Source organism: Mustela putorius, unplaced genomic scaffold (assembly GCF_011764305.1).
Source record: "Mustela putorius furo isolate JIRA1106 unplaced genomic scaffold, ASM1176430v1.1 tig00003845_pilon_pilon_pilon, whole genome shotgun sequence".
NCBI lineage: Eukaryota > Metazoa > Chordata > Mammalia > Carnivora > Mustelidae > Mustela > Mustela putorius.
In genome coordinates this window covers 54,772,497-54,789,885 of record NW_025421998.1, presented here as the reverse complement: position 1 = coordinate 54,789,885, position 17,389 = coordinate 54,772,497, and the positions used below count along the sequence as shown (strand labels likewise).

The 17,389-nt window shown below is 39.5% G+C and overlaps 2 protein-coding genes across 5 annotated transcripts in view; one reads left to right on the top strand and one right to left on the bottom strand.

The window, feature by feature from the left end:
• Window positions 1–7,828, top strand: part of IGF2BP3 (insulin like growth factor 2 mRNA binding protein 3) — a 147,488-nt gene extending 139,660 nt beyond the window's left edge. The window contains exons 12-15 of one of the 4 annotated variants that reach the window (XM_004743337.3): window positions 2,061–2,135; window positions 4,500–4,631; window positions 5,290–5,403; window positions 5,663–7,828. In XM_004743337.3, coding sequence (XP_004743394.1) covers window positions 2,061–2,135; window positions 4,500–4,631; window positions 5,290–5,403; window positions 5,663–5,761 — 420 coding nt within the window. In that variant the 3' untranslated portion in view covers window positions 5,762–7,828. Of the gene's footprint in view, window positions 1–2,060; window positions 2,136–3,174; window positions 4,685–5,289; window positions 5,639–5,662 lie in introns of those variants that run through there. The other 3 variants (XM_004743336.3, XM_004743338.3, XM_045062778.1) reach the window with 3 other exon arrangements.
• Window positions 7,829–8,070: 242 nt separating this feature from the next.
• MALSU1 (mitochondrial assembly of ribosomal large subunit 1) lies at window positions 8,071–17,107 on the bottom strand. Its single transcript, XM_013051663.2, has 4 exons — window positions 16,789–17,107; window positions 15,494–15,672; window positions 9,183–9,264; window positions 8,071–8,608 (listed from the first exon to the last, which is right to left on the bottom strand). The coding sequence occupies exons 1-4, from the start codon at window positions 17,042–17,044 to the stop codon at window positions 8,427–8,429; spliced, it is 699 nt and encodes a 232-aa protein (XP_012907117.1). The 5' UTR covers window positions 17,045–17,107; the 3' UTR covers window positions 8,071–8,426.
• Between the last annotated feature and the right edge of the window lie 282 nt (window positions 17,108–17,389).

Sequence of the window (17,389 nt, the reverse complement as noted above, 5' to 3'; positions counted from 1 at the left end):
CTCCTCTGCATGTGCACTTTAATAAATAAATGAATCTCTAAATAAAATCTTTTAAAAAATAGTACATAAAAAAGTTGCACGCAAATCTTTATAGTATCTTTATTTCCAGCTGTCCCCCCATGGGAAGCAGCACATATAGGCAATGGGCAAGTTGATAAAACTGTGGTCCCTCTATACAGAAGATATTAAGAACAAACTATTGATAGGTACAGGTTGGTCGGATCTCGTGTTGCATGCTAAGGGAAAGAAATAAGACCCAAAGGCTATATACTTTCTGATCCATTTATATTTAAAATCTGAAGGCAGAAATACAGGGATAGAAAAAACATTCAGTAATTGCTAGGAATTGGAAGTGGAGAGGCTTGAATACAGAGACATAGCAGGAAGAATTGTCGACAGTGACTGAGCTACTGTTATTTTGATTGTGGTAGTGGTTATCTGCCAATGCATTTGTTACCAAAGAGTGAATGCTACTGTATGTAAATTAGTTAATAAAGATGCAAAACACAGAAATAGGTTTCATATGGTCTCTTGTAGCAAAAGATAACAAAACACATGAACAGGAAATACAGCCAAGATAAATAGGTAACGGAAAAAGAGATAGTATAAGATAGAAGCGTGAACCAACTTTACGGTCCTGCAAGTTTCCTGATTGGGTTAAAAATAAAGTCTTTGACACATGCATAAAGAACCTAGTAGTCTGGCTTTGGAAAAACTGCAATGAACATTTCATGAATGAGAACTATTTGGGTATTCAGTTCTCTTGTTTTCAGGCTTCACGGAGGTTTTATAATGAGGGTAAAACGTTTTGTTTCCAAGAGAGTCTGAAACACGCATAATCTGAGAGATGCACCACCACTCTTGAAACTTGACTGGATTTACATATCCATAAATTTCCTATATGTACTTAATGGGCATATATTTGGTATTTGCTAATTATTTGTGTTCACTTATTGGACATTTAGACTGGTCCTAACTTATTCTGCACAAACAATGCAGTGATGGACAGAGTTCTTCTAGCCAAATTTTTATATACAGCCTTATTCTTTAAGGTAAGTCCATCAACGTAGATTTGGTGAGTTGTGTGTTTTCAGGCTTTTCAGAGACTAGAGCAATTTTTACTCTTAAACTCCATATATGAGTGCCCTTAGCCCCAGCCCTCCCTCACCAGTATTGACAAATCTAGTCAGAAAGATAAAAAAGTAGACTATATTAGTAACTGACAGGGATTATAATGAATGGTAGAATTTGGGGAAGTTTTTATGTTTTTTGCTTCCCATTCTTACGTAATAAATTTGGTAAATAATAAGAATTTGCTTCTTACACAGCATCTGTCTTAGCAGATTTTTTTCTTTTAAAACAACTACCAGCTGGGTCCCCAAGTCCTGTGACTATGGAAGACTGCTGGGTTCTTCTCCCTTCAATAGCCTCTGGAACATTTCCCCCGGCCCAGGCTTTTTGTGTGATTTCATATACTCTGCAAAAATAGGAAAGCCATTTACTTTCCTTCTGCCACATTGTTAGTTTACTTCACGTTACTCTCCTGAGCATACTTCAGGGGAATTTACCAATAGTCTTAGATCTGTGAACATAGCAGTTTCTTGCACATACAGACCTGGGGGTTCTGATGCATATGGGCCAAAGACCACACTTTGAGCACCATTGGTGTAGTGATGAGGAACATGGGTAGTGGAGACAGACCCAGTTCTCCCTCCCGTTGGATTAGCTGTGTGATCAGGGACGGGCCACATAACTCAGCTTCTTCAGCCTTCGGTTTGCCCCCTGTAAAGAACACGCACCACTTCATTGGAACCCAGCGAGGATTTCCTGAGATCACACGTGGACCTTCACATCAGGGCCTGGCACAGTGTAAGCACACAGTTCATGGCAGGAGCCAGGACTGATGAACCCATGCTAGTCACTGCTGCTCTGTAACTTCCTTCCAAAGGCTTCCACTCTACATTTCCTTAAGTCGTGCACAAATGTCAGGCTGGTGTGTGGAAGGTTTCTATCAGTGGCACCTGAAAGTGTCATCCCCCCCCTTGATGTGCCTGTTACAGATTGCTCCAGCTGAAGCCCCAGATGCTAAAGTGAGGATGGTGATTATCACTGGGCCACCAGAGGCTCAGTTCAAGGTATGTGTTCTGGAGTGTGAGCACAGGTAACCGATGAATGGACTCAAAGATTATGTTAATGCCTTCTCTTCAGGAACTCCGTAACCTGGCTTCTCCCTTAAATACATCTAAAACCCGGTAAAAAAGATCTCCAATAGAAAATCATAAAACTAAAAACAGAGTAGAAACATAACCAAAGTTACATTTCCAATTTCCATTTTCAACTTTGAGAGTTTTGTAGTGGTTGTTGGGTTTACCTATTCCCAAAGAAGAATCTGCTCAGTGCCTTGTTACTATGCGAAGGGGAGACCTTTAAGACAAATTTACAATGGAAAACTTGTTCCCTAATTTTTCCTCTTGTCCTTGAGAGGCCTTAACCTTGAATTAAAATGTCCCCCTTTCCTCTTACCCTTGTAATTAACTAACTCTGAGCCCTTGTCCATAGACTGACAACAAATCACTCTAATCCTTCCAATTTTAGAAGTAGAAATGGTAGGAACTCTTCTGGCATTTGTCCTGGTGTGAACCATTGTTAGGGACCTTTGCAGCTGAAATACCCTTCCCAGTATACTGAGAGTTGATGAAGAGTAGAGACTGAGCATCTGTGTTGCTGGTTCAAATCCTAGTTCTGTCATTCATCTTCTTAACCTTTTTCTGGCTACTCAGCTATGAAATGCTGAGAATATTGCTTGCCACATAGGAAGCACAATATAAATAAGCTGGTGGTGGTTTTCAGCAGACTTGGGGTGAATCAGCAGGGCTCTGCCAAATTCTCAAACACATACTTTCAAGTACCTGATTTCTCCCATAAAATGTAGTACAAGTGATGTAAAAGTAACTACTGCATTAGAATGTAACTAATTCATCCCAAACCCATCTAATTCTTGCCACCTGTGTAAATGGACAACTCTTGAACCTTAAGTTCCTTAGCCTTAAAATGTAGCTAGTAACGGTGCTTACTTCTCCCCAATCCCCCCCCCTTTAAAATACCACTTAGATCTCTCTTTTCTGTGGCACATTTTTCAGTAAAAATCCAAAGCTTTTTTCACTTCATTTACAGGAAGAACAGGAAACAAAAGGAGATGCTTTGAGAGGTGGGTGCAGTTTGGCTAGGCTGACTCAGGTGAATAATTTAGTCTCTCACACCAGCCTTCTGGGCCAGGCAGTTGAAGTCCTAACTCAGAAATGTTGTGAATTGATTCCTATCCCAAACCTCTGGGGTCAGTCCCTTTTAGTTTGAAACCTTAATAGATGAACATGGACATCAATTATTTTATGTTTCTTCTTGGTGCTGAGCTACATTTTTATGAATGGAACTACTATCTTATAATTCCTATAATTGTATGTTGGGAAATTCAGTTTGTTTCCCTGTGTTCTTCAGTGCCCCTGTGGGATGGTATGGTCCTCTTAAATGGAATTAGTTAAGAAAAGCTATAATGCTTAAATATTTATGTGATCAGTAACAGTTACAAGTGAATTATTTTAGAGATCCAAGGAGTGGCAAACCTCCTAACCCGTATTTTTTCTGATGAATCTGAAAGCTTTTTTTTTTTTCTGAAGAGAGATGTATATCTCTATGTCCTTTGTGTTAATACCTAGATCTGCGGCTTTAGACTTTGAGAATGAATGGAATATAGGGTACCAAGATGGATTTTGTTTTTCCTGTAACCCCTATAATGAACTTACCATTTCTGCACCAGTGAAAATTTAAAATGTTTTGGGTACTTTTGTTTTTAGGATTCACCCTCATAGTTTGTCAGATTAAACCAACTCTGACTTCTTTATCCTTTGGTATATACTAGAGTAAATTAATGGTTGTATATAATAAGAGAAGTTTCTTAAGTATAATCTCTAGTTGTATGCAGTAGGTATCAAGATGTGTTGACTGTTAATATCTTAAGTATGTGTTAACCTGATTTTGTCACCTCTTTATTCAGAGTAGAAGCCACTTGGCTAAGATGAAGAAACCTGTTTGAACCCAAAATGTCCTTTCAGGTGTGAGCCTGCCATCTCTTATCCTCCAGAAAAAACACAATTACTTTCTTACTGAAAGCAGGAAAGGTTTTACCTTTTAGGATCAGGGAGCAAATGGCTATTTGCCCACAACAATGGTTTATTTTTAGTTAAGCTGAGTACTGATTGCCTTTAGCTCTTTTTGTTCAAAGAATAAATCGTATTCTTCATTCATTCAGCTGCCACCTCTGTGGTGCCTGGTTATTACTGTGAACCTTCCTAACTTTGCCTCTTAGGCCATCTGCACCAGTCTATCAACCTGCAGATGTGTCCCTGCCAAGGGCCATTCCAGTGGACTGGGGCCATCTCTGAAGTTAATGGACCGTCTTTCCCTTCATTAATGACACTGATAGGATATGTTCTCATCTGTAGGCTCAGGGAAGAATTTATGGAAAAATTAAAGAAGAAAACTTTGTTAGTCCTAAAGAAGAGGTGAAACTTGAAGCTCATATCAGAGTGCCATCCTTTGCTGCTGGCAGAGTTATTGGAAAAGGAGGCAAAACGGCAAGTACATCAGCAAAACCTGTGCAGTGGTATGAAAGGGAAAGCGTTGAAAGGTACTTAGGAGTTCCAAGTCCCTGAATTTGGGCTAATTTATAAAAAGCAGGATCATCTGGGCCAAGGTTTGGAGATCACTGCCTTTTGTTCTTCCTGAGTGTTGGTATCAGCCACCAGTGAAAGTAATGTCTCGCTTTCAGACCACTTTATGTGAGAGGAGCGTCTCATGTACAAGGGGTATTTAGCATTTTTGGTTGCTGTAACTTCAGCTTTTTACTTTGACACAGCTGATGGAAAGAAAACTTTTAAATGTCCTCTACCTTTATAACCTACCTCTTTAACAAAAAAGCAAGTGGTTTCCAGTTTCTCTTTAGCACATGTAACTTCTTTCAAAGCTATTTACAATTTTGAATTGAGAACATCTACTTTGGAATCAGACTTTCAGGGATTCAGTCTGGTTCTGCCATTCACTTCTATAATTGGTCAAATCGGTTTTCTGGGGTAAGTCTTAATTTACTATCATCTTGTAATGGGCACAGAACTGATAACCTGATAAAATTATCAGTGGATTAGATGAAATTTATAAAGCCACAAAGTAAGTGCTCAGCAAACGGTAATTTTTTTAAAACCTCAATTTAACATGATCTCTGCTTATCTTGTTCAGGTGAATGAGCTCCAGAATTTGTCAAGTGCAGAAGTAGTTGTCCCTCGTGATCAGACACCTGATGAGAATGACCAAGTGGTTGTGAAAATAACTGGTCACTTCTATGCTTGCCAGGCAAGTGGGATCTCATGTCCTAAGCAAGCTCTTTTGCTTCTTTCCCAAATGGAAGCAATTCTCCTATGGGTGTGCTCCCACCCCACACAGAGATTGATTGTTGTTTGGTGCTTAACAGGATAAATCCCTTTTTAGCAGATAATTTCAGACTCTACTAGCAAACTTAACCTTCAAATCTGAAGTTGCTGAAATGGAAGAGTAAAATAACTTTTAGTAACCTCTGATTAGATAGAAATTTTAAATCTCTCTCCTTTTGCAGGTTGCCCAGAGAAAAATTCAGGAAATTTTGACTCAGGTAAAACAGCACCAACAGCAGAAAGCTCTGCAAAGTGGACCACCTCAGTCAAGACGGAAGTAAAGGCTCAGGAACCAGCCCACCACAGAGGCAGATGCCAAACCAAAGACAGATTGCTTAACCAACAGACGGGCACTGAACCCCTAATATCCAGAGTTACGTGCACAAGTTTTTACCTAGCCAGTTGTTTCTGAGGACCAGGCAACTTTTGAACTCCTGTCTCTGTGAGAATGTATACTTTATGCTCTCTAAAATGTATGACACCCAGCTTTAAAAAAAAAAAAAAAAAAAAAGGAGGGGGGAGGGAGGGAAAAAGAGGAACTCTGCACTTCCCTTTTGTTGTATTCTCAGTGTAACAAATATTCTAATTTTTCTTACTATACCCTCCTAATGCCAGAAATTGGTATAATGATGCAGTACTAAATCAATAAAATGTAGACTGCTCCCAAATCCAATTGTTAAAATTGGATCAGAATAGAATGATTATAGGAACTTAAATGTTAAGCTATTAGCATAGAAAAACTGTTGTCAGTTTTATTTTTAATGTAACACTAACATGAATAACCTAAGGGAAGTGCTGAATGGTGTTGGCAGGGGTATTAAACGTGCATTTTTACTCAACTACCTCAGGTATTCAGTAATGCAATGAAAGCAAAATTGTTTTTGTTTTTGTTTTTGTTCTGAAATTTTATATACTTTATAAAGATAAAAGTCCAACAGTTTTTTAAAAAACTTTAATTAGCTAACAGGAGAATAACAGAAAATTTTTACTTCTGGTTAGTGACCGTAAAGCTGGAAAATTAATTTCAGGTTTTTTGAGGCTTTTGACACCATTAGTTGGAAAATCTAATAAATGTTCAGTGATATGGAGCAGTGCCTATATTTGGAGAGCAGCAATACCATTTAATTTTTTGTTTATGGTAGGGAACTTTTTTGATGGTACTAACAGAGCAAAGTGGTTGCAGGAGGTTTTGGAACGGCTAGTTGAAATGGCTTCAGAAGACTTCAGTTTTTTTGTTCGGCTGTGTGATTAAATGCATTAAAATGCTTTGTGCTTTAGACTATCACTACCTAATGAAGAGATGCAGCCCCTGTGGACTTGAAACTGGCCAAAAAGCAAGCTTTCAGCTTGTCTTATAGGATGCTTAGTTTGCCAACACGCTTCAGACCAGTTGGTCTACATGTTGAGCAGACCCCAACAGAACTGCTTTGTGAAGACCAGTGGGGTACTCAGAGGGTGGGGCAGTGTTCAAAGGCAATATCAAGGCTACATCTCCATGTGCCAGGCACTGTCATGAGCCTCGCTAAGCTATTTTGAAGATTTTTAAATAATGATAAATCAAGAAAAATGTAAAGCCACCTAAAATATTACATAAAATATGCCCATTCCTTAACTTGATGGCAAAGCCCGGTATGTACAATTATGTGGGTGTGGGTGGTCTCCAAGGCCACACTGCTCTCAGAATTGTTTTTTGCTTTTGTTCATTGAATGATCAGTCATCTTACTACACTGATCTGAAGGGCGTATATAATAAGCCTTTGAAAAATATGGCCTCCTTTGTATTTCAGGATGAATTTCTACAGACTAGATAAGTTTTTCTGAAGATCACTGTTATCAATTAGACATTTTGAAATGACTTGAAATGTTTTCCTAAATGTTTTCAGAAAACCAGTTTATTTTGTAGTTTTAGCCAAAAAGTGCCCTTTGTCATACAATTAATTCACTTGGCATTCATAATTTTTTCATATGATGAATTGCAAAAATAAAATCATAGACTGGCTTTCTGGTTGGATTTCAGGTGAGATGTGCTTAGGCCAGAGCTCTTCCTCAGTGTTTGATTTTTCCCATATTTGTTGTTGTTGTTTGTGTATATACACATATATACACACACACACACAGATAGGTGCTGCATTTATATATGCTGGTTTAAAATTCTGTCATATTTCACTTCTAGCCTTTTAGTGTGTCGAATCATGTTTTACTTTTAATTAAGCAATGGTAATGGAGTATCTAATTCTGTAATTGAGTTTTGTACTCACCGCACATGGATCATTCCTCATCTGTAATGTGCCCCAAATGCAGCTTCATTTTCCAGATACCTTGATGCAGAATAAAGTTTTTCATCATTAGGTGCAGCCTAGCATATGGCATGTTTTATTTCTGGTTTTTCAAATAAATGTGAATGTTTAAATTTAATTGAACTATAAACTTAAATATATTTTTAGTAATACTATGTCAATCTTAACTTACCACTTGATATTGGTGCTTACCTTATTTTCTCCATTCTGTAGCACTTACTGTGGATCCTGCTACTATTGGTGCCGCTTTTGAAGTAGGAACTGTATGTTTTAAGTAATAAGGACCAGTGGGGTAGTGATGTGCTGTTTGCTTTATTTTTTAAAAAATGGCTATTCCATCTAAAGAATAAGATTTACACTGAGGCAAAATCAAACTGAGCAGAGCACAGGGGCCACTACTAACTCTGTGAAATCCTGCTGAGATATAAGGAATAAAAACAATGTACTAAAATTTTAGTTTAAATATACTGACTTTTGGTGTTAGAATCAGCTCACTTACCCACAATTTCCACACTCATTTAGCATGCATGCCTACAGATAAGGCTTTGGATAACAACCTGACCAATGAAGTGGGGTTTCAGAGCTGTATTTTTAAGAAGTAACTCAACCCAAATCTGATAATGACAAAATAGTTCATATTATTTTATTCTTATTTGAACTCCACTGGAGTCAGGGATGAAGTATCATCTTCTATTCCAAGAATGAAGTCTTCAGGTAATGTCTCAGGTGCTATCTGTGCTAACTGGTCATCATAAGAACGTAGGGTCCATAATTTCTCTAATTCATAGGTTTCTCTGGTTTCTGGAAGCATCAAATGAATCACCATGCTGCCTATCAATCAAGGACAGATAAGAGTTAAAGAAGCAGTTCATTAGCTTTTATTCTTGTGCTCTCACAAATCTCTGTGATAGAACAGTGATTGCCAAAGAATGGATCCATATCCAAATTAGGATTACCTGGCGATTTACTAGAAATGCAAATTATGGATACCTTTCCTACAGAAATGTCATAGAATTTGTTAGGTCTTTTCAAAATTCCAGTCCTCTGCTCTTGTCCTTCTCAGTACCTGAAACGCCCTTGACCTTCACCTCATCTGAGTCATTCTGGGCCAACGTTATGTATACCCAAGCCTTCTACCACCACTAAGACATCTCTCCCACCTCTACTACGTTATCCACTCTGTTCTCCACCATCTTTCTGACCTGCGTGGCTAGTTATATACTTACACATTAGGTGAGGTTTTCTCATGTTAATAAGACCTCCTGGGTTATAATTAAAACTTTAAACAAGTATCAAAAATATCACATAAAAAAAGCAATCTGATCTCAATCCTTTTACAACTGAAAATAGTTCAAGATTAGGACAAAATATATACTTACCTGTAAAATATGTCAAAATAACTTACCAAAGTCCACACAGAGCCAGTCATCAGTGTCCTTCCCTTCAATCTTCACATGAGGCTCACTTTTACATTTCAGGTATTTATACTGAAAAAAACCAAATTATATATTAGGAGAGAGGTGGAGGAAGTCTCTTCTCACTGAGGATGGTCTGTGGGGCTATTTTTCTTGATCACAAGAGGAATGAGTAGGCTCGTTCCTAAGTTAACTATACTCCATAGTAAGTTGAGGAAACTATTCCTCCCCCACCACCCAAATCCTACCTACCCTCCTATACCTCCTCTCTACTGAATACCTACTGCCCAAACCCTTCTGAAAGGGCCATTCTACTCATATCCACCAAGGTGTGTCTGAGGCAAAGAGGACCAAGCTCACTCAACATCTGGTTCTCACCTACATCACCTTCAGGACAATATTCATGGGATTTTACCATCCCATGGCTCTATTCTCAATAGGTCTTATGAATGGTCCAAAACAACTGATACACTAGTATCAGGCAAACAGACTTTAAATCAAAAACGATTACAAGAGAAAAGGATACTAATACAGTGATAAAAGGATTCAGTACTCCAGATGATTTAACAATTATAAACATGCACCAAAAATCAAAACTCCTGAACATACGGAAACAAACATTGACAGAACTGAAGAGAAACTGAGAAACAATAATATGGAAGACTTAATGCTCCACTTTAAAAAAAAAAGATTTTACTCATTTATTTGACAGAGACAGAGAGGGAACACAAGAAAGGGGAGTGGGAGAGGGAGAAGCAGGCTTCCCGCTGAGCAGGGAGCCGAATGTGGGGTTTGATCCCAGGACCCTGGGATCATGACCTGAGCTGAAGGCAGATGCTTAACGATTCAGCCACCCAGGTGCCCCAATACTCCATTTTCAATAATGGATTTAAAAAAAAAAAAAAAGGACAAGATCAGTAAGGAAATAGATGACTTGGACAACACTACAGCTAATGGGACCTAACAGACATTAACAGAACATTCCATCCAAAATAGAACACACATTTTTCTAAACTGCACATATAACATTCTCCAGGATAGATATGTTAAGCTACAAAACAACTCAATGAATTTAAAAAGCCTGAAATCACAAAGTATATTTTCTCATCACAATGAAATGAAACCAGAAAGCAACAAAAGGAAAAACAGAAAAGCCATAAAAACAGTAAGTCAAAGAAGGTATCACAAGGGAAATTAGAAAATATCTTGAGACAAATGAGATTAAAATACAACATACCAAAACTTAATGGGATATAGTAAAAGTAATGTGAAGAGGGAAATTTATTTATAGTTATAAATGCTTCTATGAAAAAAAAAGAAAGTTCCCAACTCAACAACCTAAATTTACACCTTAAAGAACTAGGGAGTAAAGAAATTAAACTTAAAGCTAGCAGAAGGAAGGAAAAATGATTAGAGAAAACCAAAACTGACAAATACCATGAAACCAAAATTTGGGCCTTGAAAAAGAGAAAACTGACAAATCTTTAATTATACTTACTAAGAGAAAACAGAAGATCCAAATAACTAAAACTTCTTTAAAAAGGCATGATGAATAATATGAACAACTATATATCAGCAAATTGGACAATTTAGACAAAAATAATACATTATATGTTAATTCAAAAAAAAAAAAAGAAAGAAAGAAAACCTCCAAACACTATTATACCTCAGGAAACAAACAGGGTTTCTGGGGGTGAGGTGTAGGGATGGGGTGGCTGAGTTATAGACATTGGGGAGGGTATGTGCTATGGTTAGTGCTATGAATTGTGTAAGCCTGATGATTCAGAGACCTGTACCCCTGGGGCAAATAATACATTATATGTTAATTCAAAAAAAAAAAAAGAAAGAAAGAAAGAAAACCTCCAAACACTATTATATCTCAGTTAAAAGAATGAAAGAACAAACCAACCAACAAGACAAGACCGAACAGCCAACCTCCCAACAAAGTAAAGCCCTGACCAAATGATTTCACAGATGAATTCTACCATTTAAACAAAAGCTGAAAACAAATAAATGAATGAATGAAAGAATGAATAAACAAAAGCTAACACAAATTCTTCTCAAACTCTTCTAAAAAACTGAAAAAGGAATCCTTTGTAACTCATTCTATGCAACTACCATAATTACCCTGAAACCAAGGCCAAAGACACTACAAAAAAACAAAACTACAGACCAGTATTCTTGATGAACACTGATGCAAAAATCCTCAATAAATTATGTGCAAGCCCAATTCAACAGTATATTAAAAGGATATACAACAGGACTGAGTGAAATTTATTCTCAGAATGGAAGGATAGTTCCATAATCAATATAATAAACCACATTAACAAAATGAAAAACAAAAACGACAGGATCATCTCAAATTTATGCAGAAAGCATTTCACAAAATTCAACACCCTTTCATGACAAAATTGCTCAAAGACAAAAATACTAAAAGATAATAAAGATCATACATGAAAAGCCCACAGCTATTGTCCTACTCAATGGTGAAACACTAAGTTTTTCTTCAAAGGTCAGGAACAAGACAAGAATGCCCATTTTTGCCACTTACATTCAACATAGTGCTAGAAGTTCTGGCCAGAGAAACTATAGCAAGGGAGGAAAAAAAAAAGGTAATCCAATTGGAAATGAAATAATGAAATTATCATGGTTTACAGACAACATGACTTAAATACATAAAACCCTAAAGATTCCACAAAATCACATGTTAAAATAAATGACTGCAGCAAAGTTGTAGGATACAAAATTAACATACCCAATCAGCTGTGTTTCTATACGTTACCTAATCAATAACCTGAAAAGGAAACTAAGAATTCCATTCACAATGGAATCATAAATAAAATACTTACCAATAAATTTAACCATGGAGACAAAAGACTTGTACACTGAAAACTGTAAGATGTTACTAAAGAAATTAAATAAGACATCAATAAACAGACACTGTGTCCATGAACTAGAAAACTTAAATTGTTTAGATGTCAGTACCAGGCAAAGCTATCTACAAATTCAATGCAATCCCTGCCAAAATCCCAGTGAATTTTTTTTTTGGGCAGAAATAGAAAATTCCATCCTAAAATTTATACCCCAAATAGCCAAAAACAGTCTTGTGAAGGAAGAACACAGTTGGAGCTCTCAACTTACTGTTATCAGAACTAACTACAAAGCTACAGTAATCAAAATAGTGAGCAAGCAGGGCACCTGGGTGACTCAAGCCAGTTAAGCATCTAACTCTTAGTTTCAGCTCAGGTCATGATCACAGAGTTTTGAGATTGTGCCGTGGGACAGGCTATGCACTTAGCGCAGTCAGCTTGAGATTCCCTCTGCCCACCCACCCGTGTACTGTCTAATAAATAAAAATCTTTAAGAAGGGTGGGGCACCTAGGTGGCTCAGTGGCTTAAGCACCTGCTTTAGGCTCAAATCATGATCCTGGGGTCCTGGTATCAAGCCCCACCTCAGGCTCCCTATTCAGTGAGGAGCCTATTTCTTCCTCTGCCCCACCCCCAACCCTGCTTGTGCTCTAATAAATAGATAAAATCTTGAAAACAGTGAGCAAGGGAGACCAATGCAATAAAAGAAAGAGCCCACACAATCAAGCGATTTTCAACAGGGGTACCAAGTTCATTCAGTGGGAAATGGGCAGTCTTTAACAAACGGAGCAGGGAAAACTACACATCCACGTGCAGGAGAACAAAGCTGGACCCTTACTTTACCCCATCTACAAAAACTAAAAACCGATCAAAGACCTAAACATAGTACCTAATACTTTTAGAAGAAAACACAGTGGAAAGGCTTCCTGATACATGACACTGAATTTGGCAATGACTGCTTGGATAGGACACCAAAGGCACAGGCACAACAGAAGATAAACTGGACTTTATAAAAATTAAAAGCTTTTGTGCATCAAAGGACACGATCAACAGTAAGACAACCTAAAGAACAAAAAAAATATTTACAAATCACATATTCGTTTTAGGATTAATATCCAGAATATATACAGAACTACAACTTAACAACAATGACAACAAAAAAACCAACCTGATTAAAACACAAACAAAAGACTTCATTAGGCCTTTTCCCAAAGCCATACAAATGGCCAGTAACATGTAGGTGGATGCTTGACATCACTAATCATTAAGGAAGTGCAAATGAAAACCACAATGAGCTGCCACTTCACACCCATTAGGATTACTATGATCCAAAACCCAGAAAATAGGAAGTGTTGGCAAAGATATAAAGAAACTGGAACTGCTGGTGGGAATGTAAAGTGATGTAGCCACTAAAGAAAAGAACATGGTGGCTCCTCAAAAAACTGAAAGCAGAATTACCATGATCCAGCAATTCCGCTCCTGAAATTAAAAGCAGGGACATGAATAGACATTTCTACACTCACGTTTATGGCAGCAATATTCATAATCTCCATAAGGTGGAAGCAAACCAAATGAAAATTAACAGATGAATAGATAAAATGTGATCTATACATACAGTAACATAACAGTCTTAAAAAGATGAAATTCCAACACAAGCCACCACATGGATGAACCCTGAAAACATTTTGCTAAGTGAACTAAGCCAGTCCTAAGTGGACAAACAGGGTATGATTTCACTCACATGAAGTACTTCGTTGAATTCAGAAAGAAAGAATGGTGGTTGCCAGGGTACAGAGGGAGAATGGGAAATTACTACTTAATGTAGAGAGTTTGTTTTGCAAGATGAAAAACATTCTGGGGATGGATGGTGGTAAATGACTGCACACTGATGTGAATGTAACCACTGCCACTTAACTGCACATCTTAAAAAATGGTAAAATGCTTAAAACGTAAAACCTCTCATTCCTGGGCGCCTGGGTGGCTCAGTGGGTTAAGCCGCTGCCTTCGGCTCAGGTCATGATCCCAGGGTCCTGGGATCGAGTCCCGCATCGGGCTCTCTGCTCAGCGGGGAGCCTGCTTCCTCCTCTCTCTCTCTGCCTGCCTCTCTGCCTACTTGTGATCTCTCTCTGTCAAATAAATAAATAAATTCTTTAAAAAAAAAAAAACAAAACAAAACCTCTCATTCCTTTTATATCTCCAAGTACAGTGGTCACTTCTAAGTCTTCATCTTCCTCTGTCCCACCAGAACATCTAACAGATCTCTAACAGAGATCCTGGGACCCTGTCTTGTAACTCTTCTCTATGCCCTCTTGGTTCTCTTTCTTATCTCTCCAACTACTTCTTTGGCATCTCCCTTTGCTTTGCCATATTGCAGCAAGGTTCTGTTTTCAGTCCCCTTTTTATTTTACCACCCTTCTAGGCAAACCTAACTTTTGTTTTGGTCTTAACCATCCCTTTTATGACCAATTTTCAACAAGCTGAGAGAGGTTATGTTCCCCTGTGGAGTATTATGAGAATCAACTAAAGGTCTCCAAGTATATTCCTCACTCTGATTCCTGTTCAGTCTAATTAAAAAATGAACTGCCTTCCCTTTCCTCAATTAGAGGAATGAATTCAGAGGGTGAGGACTAGATTTTTTCATCTTTCCAATACCCACCACAGTGCTTGGAAACACTGGACACATTCAAACATTTGAATTAAACCACAGGCCAACATGGTCCAAAAGAACTTTTTGCAACTATGGAAACATTTTATAGTTGTGCTGTACAATATGGTAGCCATTAGCCACATGTGGCTATCAAGTACCTGAAATATGGCTAGTACAGCTGAAGAACTGAAATTTTGATTTATAATTAGTTACATGTGGCTAGTGGCTACCATAATGAACAGTGCTACTCTAGAAATTCCTCTGGGTCTTCTAGCCTGCCTCAAATTGTTTTATACTTTTTATATTTTTTTATTCATTCATTCACCCATTCATTCAATGACCACAAGAGACAAGAATTGAAGGGCATCTGGGTGGCTCAGTGGGTTAAAGCCTCTGCCTTCGGCTCAGGTCATGATCCCGGGGTCCTGGGATCAAGCCCTATATCAGTCTCTCTGCTCAGCAGGGAGCCCGATTCCCTTCCTCTTTCTGCCTGCCTCTCTGCCTCCTTGTGATCTCTCTCTCTCTCTCTGTCAAATAAATAAATAAATAATCTTTAAAAAAAAAAAAGAGAGAGAGACAAGAATTAGAAATATCCTGACTCATTTGTCCCCTTGTCAATATCCTTGTCATTATCAAGGAATATCAAACACTCAGGCAAATACTGAGAATCTGGACTTCTTATATCATTTCATGATGGATGTACTTTGTAAGTGTTGCTCATCAGCATGATGCCCTGACACTCTTCCATTAAGTTAATGATTCCAAAGAGAAAAGAAAGCATCGTACCATTTTGACAATGTAGTAGGCCATCGCATGCAAGTGTCGGGTGGAAGTTCCACTACCAATCACAAAGTAATCTGTGTATTTCAATTCTGGAGGAACCTTGATCACACAAATGTCTCTTGCATTTTCTTGCCTCAGAAGCGAAACCAGCATATCGATGTCAAACTTGGGACCAGTATGATCTGAAATGCACAAAGATTCACTTGTGTCAGGTGGCCAAACAGAAGATTCTGTATGCATCCAGATGCAGCAGCTAACAATGAAACTGTTCCTCCATGACGGTGTTGAGATCTAAAATGTTTTGTAAGACAGAAACGTCCAGGCCTCCTGGAAGCTAAACCTGGGCAGTGGTTTCATACAGCATTGCTCAACTTTTATGGTAAGAGTGAATGTTCAGGTTACACAGAGCCACCACACATTCTTCGATATTACCACATGCTAAGTAAACCTGAACATCCACAACAAATGGCTTTCTGTTCACTAATACTTGAGGAAACGAGGAACACACCTCAAACATACACAGCTGAGCTGAAAAGCCTCTTAGGTAGTAGCATCTGGTCCACAATCTTAACACATGAGAGATGAAGAAAATGAGGCCCAGAAGAATAAGCGAACGCGCCCCACGCCAACCAATGAGAGCTAAAAATTTAACACTGATCTTCATTTTGAAGCCTCAACTGTTAGCTGTGAAAACTTAACTTTCTCTTTTCTGTAGAGATTTGCATATTCTGTTCTTTACCTCGGAGTATCAGAACCTGTACATTTAAAGCTCTCACGTTCTAAAGCTGACTCCCAAGAACCTGGTGGCTGAGTCCACCAAGACCTCTCCCTCTCACCCACCCCAACCTCTCACAGATAAGATCTGTTTACAGTCTCTCAAATTTCTAAAAACTTGAAATAATTAGAGGAACTTCAATTGGCGCCGTCCCCTGTTAGCGCTTCTTATGCACCTCTCAGGCCCCAGACCCAGCCCTTCCTCAGAATCCTCACGCCCCAACACTTTCGGCAAGTCCGCTCCTCGGGACTCTAGGAAGAGTGAAGGCAGCTGAGGACAGTGAGGTTGTGATGCAAGGGTCCGGTGCGGCCACTCGGACGTCTGGGGGTTTGGAGACGTCAGTTTCTCTCTCGCCGCGTTAAACGCAAAGCTGGTGCCAATATCTCTGGACATCCTTCCAGCTCTGGAAAAAAAATCTTTCCCTTCTCCAAGGGAAAGGCATAAACAGGAGAACTCAGAGGCTCCTGGGCCGAGAACCAGCTCCCGGCTGCCGGCAGGGGCCCCCGCCGCCCTCCTCCAGTACCTGCTGTGCCTGTCTCCGGGCGCTTCTGGCCAGCTGCCCCCTCCGCCCGCTCCTCTAATCCCGGTCCGCCGTGCAGGCCGCGCGCGCGGTCGGGGCTCAGGCAGGTCAGGCCCAACGCCGGCCCCGCCTTAAGCCGCCCCGCGGCCAGCAGACGAAGCCGTGGCCCCCAGCCCGCCGAGAGCCCGGCTCCCGGGGATAGGGCCCTGCGCCACAGCAGCGACCCGAATCGCCGCGCCACACAGCTTACGGAGCCCATCCGCTTTCCCCAGCTACGACTCACCCGGCGGGCCTTAATGGAGCCCGAGCAGGTCGGCTTTTCATTGGCTAGGCCAACGCGTCAAGGCCTCGAAAATTGACGTAAGGGGCGTGGGCGGGGCCACAGCCCGGAAGTGGGCGGAGTCCGAATGCCAGTGGGCCCGGCGGTGACCCGGAAGGGCTGATATGGGGGTTAGGTTTTGCGGGAGTGGAAGGGCTAGTTGTTTGACTGCCTACCCTTGCTTTCCCTACGTTGTAGTGCAGTGCGGTATGGTGTCCGCTGTCTCTTTTTTTAAAATGTGTTCCTCCACAGGAATGTAAGCCGCACGAAAGCAGAAATGTTTGT